This window comes from Rissa tridactyla, chromosome 14, assembly GCF_028500815.1.
Source record: "Rissa tridactyla isolate bRisTri1 chromosome 14, bRisTri1.patW.cur.20221130, whole genome shotgun sequence".
In the NCBI taxonomy this organism is placed as follows: Eukaryota; Metazoa; Chordata; class Aves; order Charadriiformes; family Laridae; genus Rissa; species Rissa tridactyla.
Window position 1 is genome coordinate 8909266 of NC_071479.1, and position 11437 is coordinate 8920702.

Genomic DNA, 11437 nt, shown 5'->3' on the forward strand with positions numbered 1-11437 from the left:
AAGGCTGGTACCCATGCGATGCTCATTTCCATCCCTCCTGCATGGACCCTGGTCTTAAACCAGCCCCTGCTCTAGAGCCCCTGCTCTACCCACAGGGTACTGCAAGGACAGAAGTCTTATTAATACCGTTGCTAAAGCTAAAGTGGCTCAAAGACGTATTTTGGGCAGCTGGAAAATATAGGTGTGCAGATGTTTCATTTGCTAAAAGGGGAGGCTGTGGGGGGAAGCAATGCACGGGAAGGTTAAGGGAAGTGCCATCACGCTTCTCTGACAGGGCATCCGCTGAAAATCATAGCTAAAATCACACTTTTTGCAGGCTGAGGTCATAGAGAGCACTGCAAAATGGGTTTAAGGCTCCCCTAATGAACACATGAAGGCACGTGCATAGCAGGCTTCAAGGCCAAAGTTTCACCTGTGTTTAAACATATTTAAATGGTGACTCAGTCCCTCTCCTCCACGAGGGTAGGAACAGGACTGATGCAGGTAGTGAACGCTGGGCTAGCCTGAGCACTGCCCATGCTGGGAAGACATGGAGAGGAACATGCAAAACACCATTTTCATTCAGGATGCCTCAGGATGACATTTCGAGAGGGTGAACCAGGCTCTCCCAGCAAGGAAGCACCTTACAAGTCCCAAATCTGGGCTGTCCCAGCCAGGACTTGCTGAACAGAGCAGAATAACCCCCCTCTTCTCAGGAGTGATGGAAAACACACACCACTGCTGCCTTAGTTGCTCTCTCCTCAGGCACCAGCAGGCAAAAACACAATTCAAAAGCAACTATTCAGAGATACTGCTTTCAAAACGTTTTCCTATCGCCATCACAGAAGAAGGCAGCACTTACAGCCTCATGACAAACCTCCTGCCTTCTAGGTGCTTTAGGCTGTCAGTGCTGGAAACCCTGGGACGAAGCCACCTCCGGCAGCTGAGATCCACCCAGCTGCCAAACTGCGGCCACTTTCCCCAAGGTCCTGCCCTAGTCTCTTTCCTATTCTTTTTATTCCTTTTTTTTTTTTCCTTGATTTTTTCAAGGCTCTTAACAGAGCTATCCTCAATTATGCAATGTTTCTCCCTCTGTGCTCGCAGCAGCGCAGGGAGGTCCATGCTGGCGGATTATTGACTTTGCCCTCTACGTGACCTTGGAGCTGAGGAAGGCGAGCGCTGCTGGCAGATGGGCTCTTCTTCTGCAAATCACGCTTTGCTGTCATTTGTCCCAGTTCTCAGCCTGAGCTGCGACGGCAAAGAACAACTTGTTAAGGAATTGCTTCTTCCCCACCACGTTCAATCGCTCTCGGGCAGCTCCTATTGATTGACTGCACCTACTCAAGATGTTTTGCAAAAGGCACTTCGGGAAATTCGTTCTGGGGCTTCTCCAGTGTTTTTGTACGGCCCAAAGTACATTTGTGATAAAGCCAGGGGAAGGTTTAACTTTCAGAGGGTCGGGGTAAGAGCCCTCATAGAAGTGGAATTTCCATTTTGTCAAAGGTTCGGCTTTGCAGCATGGTACAGCAATGAAAAATCACGAGTTCTCCCACAAAACGAAATTTGTGTTGTTTAATCTGGGTAAGCGGAAAGATTGTTACATTTGGGGTTTGTTTTGGGAGGCTAGTCAGATTATATAAATAGAAATTTCAGAATGAAAGGGTACTCAGACAAACAACAGCACGAGCCTAAACTGACATTTTTTATAAATGATGTCGTGGAGCAATTTAACTTTTATTTGAAATCCTTTTTTCCAACCCCTCCAAAACATTGCAAAAATCACTGTTTCCATGCAAAGTGCCTGTTCCAAGATTACAACCCCGTGCAATACTCGACCAGAAACCCTGCTATGACAATTTCTGTTCCATGAATTCACTACGCTACCTCATTAAATTACATAAACCACCTACAAAATAGCATTTCCCAAAGGACAAACACTCTCCCAGAAAAGTTCCAACCTGTTCCTGTCAAATATCAGTCGGTCCAGGGAAACCAGCTGCTTTTTTCTTGTTTTGTTGATTTTTTTACCTGACACCGGGAGTCTGTGCTAATACCTGGGGAAGCCAAGGGAGCGTTCACGCCGCGCTGCTCCTGCAACCAGCCAGATCCAGGCAGGCATTGATGCAAATGGCTCGAGTTTGCAGCTTTTTACATAATGTCTCCGCTACAGCGTGGAGATCACAAATGCAATCATGCTAATGAGGGCTCGCCCCGCTCAGAGCCTTCAATGCAAACCACATCTTGGCGATGATGCCGGCACATCGTATGGTCTGCCTCTGAGACATCACCCTCCGCAACGCAAGTAAGACCCCGGCTTCGTCTCTCCTGGCATTTTGCATGGGTCAAATTAAGTACATCGTGAAATCGGGGCACATCCCCATCACAAATGAAATGAAATAGCTCGGGTGCAACAGCCCTTCGGAGCTTCATCTCCATCTGTTTTTATGACCTTAGTAAAATAGGTGCTTTAATAACTGGAACGCGTTCAGCTACTTACATGAAAGATGAATGCAGACCTGCATGGATGTTTGGTTGGCTGCTCATTTATTCACCCAAACAAATAAATAATATCAAAGCTACCTGCTGCACAGCCAACACTTCCAAACGACAACGCATGCCAACATGTTTGGAACCATGAGAACATTCGGAGTTTTCCTTTGGAAATTTGCTTCCTGTAACACAGGCAAATATGTGTGTGTGTTTCTGTTTGAATCACAATATTTTCCCCATTTAGAGTATCGGGGAAAGTGGTTTTGCATCTTCCAAAAACCAAATCTATGTTTTCTCCGCTGGGAAAATTGTGAAAATGTAATTGTTCACACAGTCCTTTTCCCCCTAGACTCAGAGAGCACAAAGCATGGAAGTCGGGCAGTGGGGGGGCAGGTTAATGCCCCCTGAGGGAGGGCTGGGAGCCGCTCGCCCAGCAGAGGAAGGACGTTTACAGCACACGGCTGTGCCTGGCACCCAAGTCCCATCAAGGGGTGTCCGTGTCACCAGCCAGCCTGTCCTCCTGAGCCTCCTTGTGCCACGCAGCAAAAAAACCAAACATATCCCTGTTCTGTTCCTGAAGGTCTCAGTAATAAAAGAAATCAGCTTGTGGCTTCAAAGCACCAACTACTGCTGAGGCCAAGTGAAATCTAAATGCGTGGAGGGAAGCAGGGGTGACAGTGACTGCAGGGCTTGCAGAGGACGAACCTCTTCCAAACTCCCTTGTTTTCTGAATGCCACAGCCCCCTGTCTCTCTCTCACTGCACCGTCTCGCTCCCATCACCCCCTCCAGAAGCTATGATGGCTTTTGTGCTTTCTCTCGGGCAGTCAGAAAGCCTTGGGGCAACTCACGCATCCATCTCTGCTGCGGAGACTCTGAATAGGGAGAGAAAAACAAGTGACTGATTTCTTTTTAAATTATACAAGTGGGAGCCTCCTCTCAGCATCACCTCAGCTCTCTTCCTAAAGTTGCTTTGATATTCAACAAACACTTGTTTTTTAAACAATACTGTTCTAAACCCTTATTATAATGCCCAGAACCTCTTGCAGGCTTTCTGAAACTCATTATTATAATTACAATCAAGCATCATAGGACTCTCTGCTTTGTGCCAGAAATACATATACACTGAATCGTTTGTAGACGAACCACAGACAGAAAGGAGGAATGTCACTTTGATGCTGCTCAGTTCAGCAGCAGGAACTCCCACCCCATTTAATTTTTCGTTTGTTTTCCAGTTTGACTTGTAGCTGCTGAAATCTGGGCTAATATTTGCTTTGTCCTCCGTGCTCTTCTTTTAGCCTCAATGCAGGGAACCTGGAACTGTGCCCTCGCTTGCTGGACCCCCTCCCCAGCCCCAGCAGCCTGTGCCCCTGGGCGAGGACTCAGCTCTGCTGGCGGGACGCGGCGCTCAGCGCCCATCGATCCCGGTGGAGGTGAGGAGCGCCGCGCCTTGGAAATCCCCACAACAGGGCTTAGCAGATGCAAAACAAACTCGCTCGGCAAGTGAACGCAGCATGGAGCTTAGTTCTATTAAAGCTTCATCTCATAGGTCACAAAAAAACCTTAGAGAGGGCTGTGGGGACTTTTTGGTAGTGTTATCGCAATATACGACTGACACAGCACATAAAGAGGAACCGTGATTCAGCTTTTGCCAGCACGAGCCCTGGAACCAGCTCTCCCTCTTTTGCAAATAGTGCCTGATGTCGATCTCACTTATCACTGGCTTCCACGGAGATGTCGGAGATGTCGCTGACTGGTGCTTGGAAAAGTGAGGTGGATCAGGCCCTTTCTTCTGAATAAATATCAGATCTGATTCACCACTCAATTGCTTCTGTTTTATCTCTGTAGAACGTCATTGATTATAGAAGGATTTGCAAGTTTAAAACTAAACTAATTCAGTGATTAATCCCAACCAAAGCCTTCCGTAAATAGAGAGCAATACTCCAGCACTATTCAATATTGGACACATCAGTGGAGTGCTCTGTAATATGATTCAATGGCATTTAGACTTCCCTTCCCTTGTTTCAGGGCAGTGCTGGCATACAGTTAGTGTAGCTCACCCAGGCTTCTCTCCTCCAGCTCTTCTCCCTGCAAAATGTCAGGCACGTTCTCAGTGAATCAAAGGCAAAACTCTCCCTTCCAGTAACTGTCCTGTTCCACGTAGCAGCCGAAGCCTTGGAAAGGCTGACCACACATGTGGAGATGTCCACCAGGACCAGAGGCTGCCACAGCACGATGGGAGGAAGGAAGAGGGGCTCTCAGCCTCTTAGGTCCAAACATATCTAAAGCCCATTTCAAGCCATGGGCTGAAGGCTCCTACAGCACCTTCCAACAGTGAATTAAGGTTGGTCCAGAGAGTGGAAAAACTTGTTCTAGAACTGGCTGGCTGTAAACATCAAAACACTTTGCTCCAGCTCAATCTTGCTCATATGGGGCAGCCCCACACAGTATATCCAGAAACGCTGGATGAGGAAAAGCAGTTGGAGCAAAGAAATATCTTGATTTTAAAGTTATCAAGCATTTCTGCAGCTTCTTCTAGTCCCACTGATCTCTAGATACCACAAGAAAACCTCAAAGCACTCTCTCAAATGCTATATAATCTGGATATAAACAAGAGTTACAGGTGATGGAAATATTTGGGGGTTTCAGTATTTGCTCTTGGTCTAAAGAAAACTGAAATAAACACATCGGAGAAATTTCCCAGCAATGGCAACCTGCCCCCACACTGATGACATAACTGCTCAGCTTCACTGAGTAGCTGCCATGCAGTCTGCAGCTGCAGGGCACCCCGTTTCCTTCTGTAGGGTTTTTCCCCTGAGTCACGGTGCCTAAGGAGGTGGAGCCAAGACTTTCAGGATCCCAATTTTGTTTCTGTTTCCCACCATTTTTAGAGCCAAGAATCCTGTACTTTTTATCTCCCCTTGGAGAACCTGAGGTCCACTCAAAGCAACAGACCCTGGGACAAATGGCCCCAGGACCCAAATCCACTTTCAGAGGCGGACAAATGACCGTAAGAGCACTCCATCTATTCACCAGCCCCCCAGACCTGCATGGACTGCTGGACCAGCTTTGGTTGACAGCTACAGACAAACATGGAGCTCTGGCATGGGCAGCTCTTCTAGCTGTTGTCACTCCTTAGCTTGCAAGTTCCCTTGAGAACGGTTGACCAGCAAGGCAGGTATTTCTGTAGTGCTTTTACAGTGCCTCCATCCACTTCCTCCAACTCTGAACAGCCACAGAAGAACCAGCTTCTGAGCACCAGCCATCAGTAAAGGTCAGGATGGGAGACAGGACGGAAGTGATCTCTCTTTCTCTCACATGAGCTTTACCTCCTCGTGATTCCATTTTTTGCCTTCTAGCAGGACTCCTGTCAGCTGCCTCCAGAAGATGTGCTTGCTTATTTCCTTGTTTTTCCACTCTAGATAGGTGTTCCTCCTCAGGTATCGGGACAGCCCCAGCCTCTGCCTCAGCAAGGCCTTATTCACTTCTTCTAGTACAATCATGATGATTCCAGCCTTTCCTTCAACAAGCTGCCAGGACTGGGCAATGTCAAACTCAAAGCTGCACCACTTGCTCTCCAGAAAGTTAGTAGAGATGACTGCGATGACATTTCTGCTACTCAGAAAACCTTCTTGGATGATATTGGTGACAACGGGTACCCCTGGTAGGAAATCTCTGGAGAAAAGACAAAGCTGGAAGGGAGGTGTTCCTCCTTCTAAGGGTTCCACCAGCTCCTTCAACACCCATTCTTGGTCTTTGCTGGAGTGGATGACAAATGCATCATAGGTGTTACCCCTTTCTGCAGAGTGTTTACACCCACTGAGCAGCACCATTGAGTAGTATAGCTGGAAGTAGTACTTGTAAATCAGGAAGAGGAACGCCGCTACAGTGAGCAACATGATCACTGAGAGTGACACTGTGCCGGCACTGAGTTGGCAGGAGGACAGATCAAAGCTTGACAGGCTCACGTTCTTCACATATGCAGGCGTGTGGCATATCATCAACTCCTTGTTGTGCAGTAGCTCCTGCTTTTCCTTGATCCATTTCAGAAAGTTCAGGTACATGCAAGAGCACTCAAACAGGTTTTGAGAGATGTCTAACAGGACCAGACTATCAGGCAGGATTTCCAGGGCTGAGTCCGACAAAACACTCAGCTGGTTGTTGCTGAAATCCAAGGCTGTGAGGGCTTGAAGGGGCTTGTAGACCACAGGGTCAAAGCTCAGTATCTTATTATTGCTGATGTTTAGCTCTTTTAGTTCAGAGAGCGCATCAAATGTTCTTCGATCCACGTGTACTAATTTGCAACCTGAAATATCCAAGGTGTGGAGGTGACTTAGGTTTTTGAAGTTGTTGGCCAGTTTATTGTTCTCAAAGGAGTTGCCTGCCATCTTGAGCACTTGCAAAGAGTTCAAGCCACAAAATGTACACTGGGATTTAACATGAGTTCTGGTATGGGAAATATCGAGGTAAATAAGTTTCTGAAGGGATAGAAACACTGGATAGGAGCCAGGACCAAATAACTTTGTGTGCTGAAAGTCCAAATATAACAAATTCTTCACATTAGTGAAATCTCCAGTCACACTGATGTCAGAATTGAAGCTTAGGTTCAAGTGTTTTAAATTTGGACAGTTGTGAAACTTACGGGAACAGCAGCCAGTGAAGGAGAGGCGATTCTCACTCAAGTCTATGACCTCCAGGTTACTTAGACTCTCAAATTTCTGCTGGAAGCTACTGAGGTATTTGCTCTTGGTAATACGAAGCACTCTCAGCTCCTTGAAAAGAGACAGCTTCATGGCAGGCACTTCCTTAAACTTGCATTTCTTGCATTCCAGTTGTTTCACTTGAGAGAACATAGGAACCTCTGACACCTCTTCAAGTTCGAGATTCACCAACCGAATGCTGGAGACGTTGCCTATGCAGTTAAAAAGAGTGTCTGTGTTATTCTCAAAATCCCTGAAACAGATTAAGACAAACTCTTGCATTTGTACCTGACACAGTCCACTCAAGAGTCCGCTCTGAAAGTCTACCAGTCTCTGACTGTTGCGGAACTCTCCAACTATTAGTCTGTTGACCTGTAAACCAGTCAGACCTTGAAGAGAAGTCTGCATCACAATGAAGTTCTCAAAAGAGGACCTTAGAACCAGCTCACCAAGGTGAATCCCTGCAAAGGACCCTGGCTCTATGTATTTTATATCATTCAAGGAAAGAACCAGTGTGAGGTTGAACCTGTTCGCTTCCCTCAGGGCATCAAGGTCTCCTTTGGAGATATATGTAATCTTATTGGAGAGAAAGCTCAGGTGCCTGAGAGAGGTCAGGTTGGTGAAATACTTGGGAAGCTTCAAGGAAGCAATGTGGTTGTGGCCCAAATTCAGCTCCTGCAGGCTATGCAAGTGTCCAATGGGTAGGTCAGACAGAGAGGCTATGTTGGTTTCCACCAATACTAGTTTTTTCAGAGATGTTAAGCCACAGAAGACTGCTGTCCCCAGGTACTGGAGGGAATTGGCAGTTAAAATTAAGCTGGTCAGTTTATGAAGATCCTCAAAAGAGTTATCTTCTATTGTGTGGAGGTTGCACCTGTTGGTCAGGAAAAAAGAATAAACGTGGATGAAACACCGTCCCTTTCATTACATATTCACTAACATTTCTGCACTGGGCGCTGGTGCAACATTCTCAGGCTCAACCTCACGCCGGGGGTTGGTTTGGCTTTACTGTGCTGGGCAGAGCCAGCACTCCTGAATGTGCAAAGGGAACCCTTCCAGAGCAGGAGACCTTCTCTCACCTCCTCCTCCCTCTCTAAATCTGAAGTTCAATTGCAAAGCAAGAGACCTTGAGCCACGGTGAAGATAAAAAAAATTCATGCAGGCAGAAGGAAAGAAGAATTCTAGCTTTCTGTTTAGGCCCAAGTGAGATCGTAATGGCCAGCATCCACGGCAGAGCCAACCAGATACAGCACTCCCTTACACCTTGCACCCTCACAGCCTTCAGGCAGTCACCTCAACCACTTCTGGGCACCAGCACGCTGGCACTAGCATGACGCAGCCAGTGGCAAAGCTCACAACTCTGGCAATAGTTTTGCTGATGACATCTAGGAGGAAACAGACCCCAGGCCATGTTGGCTCTAAAGGAGAAAAGGAAGAGGGGAAAAAGAGGGTGGCCACCTAAAGATGGTTTCATATGGGATGATACAGAATTTGAGACCCAAATCCATTCTGCAGTGAATTCAAGCAAAATTTGTTAAATAATCCAGCCAGTGCCTCACAGCAAACCTGCTCTGCCACTCAGCCACTTCGGAGCTGTAACTGTGATGGGACTGAGTGACATTTTTCAGAGAAACAATTTACCCAGAGAAACTGTTGTCTCAAGTCAATGGAAATTATACATCAATTCAAATTTGCTAATAAGCCTCCCCCATCTCCTCCCCCAGATATGCGAGGAGAAGGGAAAAGATAATATGTTGATATTTTAAAACAGCCTTTTAGAAAATGAATGTACCTTCATTATTATTTTTTTTTAAACTGTGATTAGAAAAACAGCTCTCCCAAGATGTTCTACTTCAGGGTTTTTGTAACAGTGAAAAGTCTGACATTTTTCTTGTTCAGAGAGAAGTAAAACATCTTCCTCCTCCTTCTCACATCCCAGCCTACAAGATCTGAGTGACAGACCCAGCTCTGCACAGAGGGTGCGCACTCTGTAACTGGACTGAAAGCTGCCCATCACTTGCCCATGGGGATGTGCAGAGAGACAGACACAGGGATAAAGGCACAAGCCAAAAAAAGAAAAAAGAACAGCCAAGACCAACAGACCCCAAAATAAGCAAACACGGTGGCCCAGCTGGTGAAGCAAGATTAACCAGTATCCACATAAAAGAGGTCATTACCTTGTAAGATCCAGAAGCTGCAGTTCAGGGACTGATGAAAAATAATTTGGCCCGAGTGATTTCAGATTGCTGAAACTAAGATCCAAGTTCTGGGTGGTATTTGGGACTTCAGCCGGAACTCTAGAGACGTTCAGTCCCGTGCATCTGAAAGCTTTGTTAGGGGTGACCTGTAACAGTGGCAGATCCAACCACGGTCAACATCTGCTCTTCATAGAGTGCCAGAAAATTACACTGTCAGGAAAGCAGGAGCAGAATAACTAACCCTGTAGTTAATTTCTAAATGAGCTGCCCTGAGATCTAGGAAATAATATTATATATCCTAAGCATCTTTCCCAATTCTAATAGAACCAGTCCTACTCCCCAGGAAGAGCTACATTTCTTGCTGATTGAAGCAGGTGCAAAACTACAGGACAGTGTTCCTTGAGGCTATGGATGAACCAGCAGCAACCTTTTAGAGAGACAGCAAAACAAACACACGGGGACGCAGCGTGTGTCCAGGAGCAGCTCTCAGCTTTGTCACACTGCAGATAAGCAGGCAGTTCTAACCACAGATATTCTGTAAGCAATAATTGTCAGCAAAAGTTTGCAAAAGGCGGCTATCAGTGCTAGGTACTTGTGGTACCGGTGACACCACTCTACAGTACAAATCAGGCGAAAATCCTGTATTTTGCAGAAAATATAGATGAGGCTTGGATCTCTTCCTGAAGGGAAACATAATCTATTAGATTAACTGTCCTGCAGTAACCTCAGAGGTACAGAAAGCCAACAAGAAGAAATGGTTCATGCTGCTGGTTCTGGTTCTCAGATGTTTTTGAGACCAGCATTTACTTCAAATACTTCAATTGCGTTGGTAACAGCCTTGGAAAAAAAGACGGGCTTTTGTAAGACAACTAACACACAACGGACTTGATGCGCAAATCTGCCAAGCAGAGGGAAACGTTGCACCAGAGAAACAGAAGGATTTTGTGCTCGTGTAGAGATCACGTACCTCCAAGCAGGGATTGAGGAGGCAGCCTGCCACCTGTGATGGGACCAGCACCAGCTGCAGCAGCACCACGAGTGTCCACGGAGGAAGAGCTCCTCTCCTGGGCATCTTCAGGAGGCCAGGGGTGCAGGGGAAAGCAGCATGGGTATCACTCAAGGACCCGGAGCGAGAAACTTCCTGAAATACGAAGCGTTGTGTTTCACCACTCCTGCTTCTCACTGCATGTCACTGAGGGAAGCGAAACTGGTAGCTGTCTGGTTTCTAGACATGCTCGGAGTGAATTGCTCTTCTTGCAATTGTTTTAAAAAAATGGTTTTTTTTTTAAAAAAAAAAACAAACCAAGAAAAAAGGATGTAATGAAAGGTATAGTTTGTACTAGGAATTAAAGAGGAATATGAGTTGTATCAGTGTGTCTCTTGATTCGATTGCCTCAGATTAGCTCAGGTCAAATGGGCAAAGAAAGGAAAATTTTTGTGAAATTCTGAGTCCAATTTCTGGAACGTCATGCTTCACATCCCACAATCCAAATGTATCGGACAGAGAAAATGACTCTCTGCCTCTGTACCCCTGCCACATTCCCAGCTACACCACACTAGCAAGTAGTGGAGAAGTGAATGCTTATGAACATGCACCGAGGTTTTATCCATCTGGCTGGACCACAGTATTGCAATTATCACAGGAACAAATTGCACATGGCCAGGCACAAGGTGTAAGGTTTATGGAGATTCATAGAGTGATCACAGCCCAGGACCTTACACCCCTCCACACCCACCTTGGGGGGTGGGTTGCTGGGGGCAGCAAGCTGGGAGAGGCACAAACACCCCAGCTGGGCTTTGAGCTATTTGCCTGGTCGTGCCCCAATGTGCGTTTGATGCCTTGCTACAAAAGTGAGTACAACTCAATACCACCCTTAATTTACAGTGCAGACACGGCTATTGTTTCTGGAAGAGGCTTTGTAAAACCTCACAGTTGGCAATATTAATTTAAATCAGCTGTGAGCCTTCTAATAAAGCTCCCTGCCTTCATTTACTCTGATAAATGGTAGTGCATTCATGTATCTACTCCTGTCTTTCCGTAGATAACTAAGAAGTGTTACTGGGGATCCAGT

The 11437-nt window shown here is 46.4% G+C and overlaps 1 protein-coding gene across 1 annotated transcript; it reads right to left on the reverse strand.

The window, feature by feature from the left end:
* Positions 1-1352: 1352 nt before the first annotated feature.
* Positions 1353-10497, reverse strand: TLR4 (toll like receptor 4). Its single transcript, XM_054220973.1, has 3 exons — positions 10333-10497; positions 9345-9511; positions 1353-8041 (listed from the first exon to the last, which is right to left on the reverse strand). The coding sequence occupies exons 1-3, from the start codon at positions 10435-10437 to the stop codon at positions 5782-5784; spliced, it is 2532 nt and encodes an 843-aa protein (XP_054076948.1). The 5' UTR covers positions 10438-10497; the 3' UTR covers positions 1353-5781.
* Between the last annotated feature and the right edge of the window lie 940 nt (positions 10498-11437).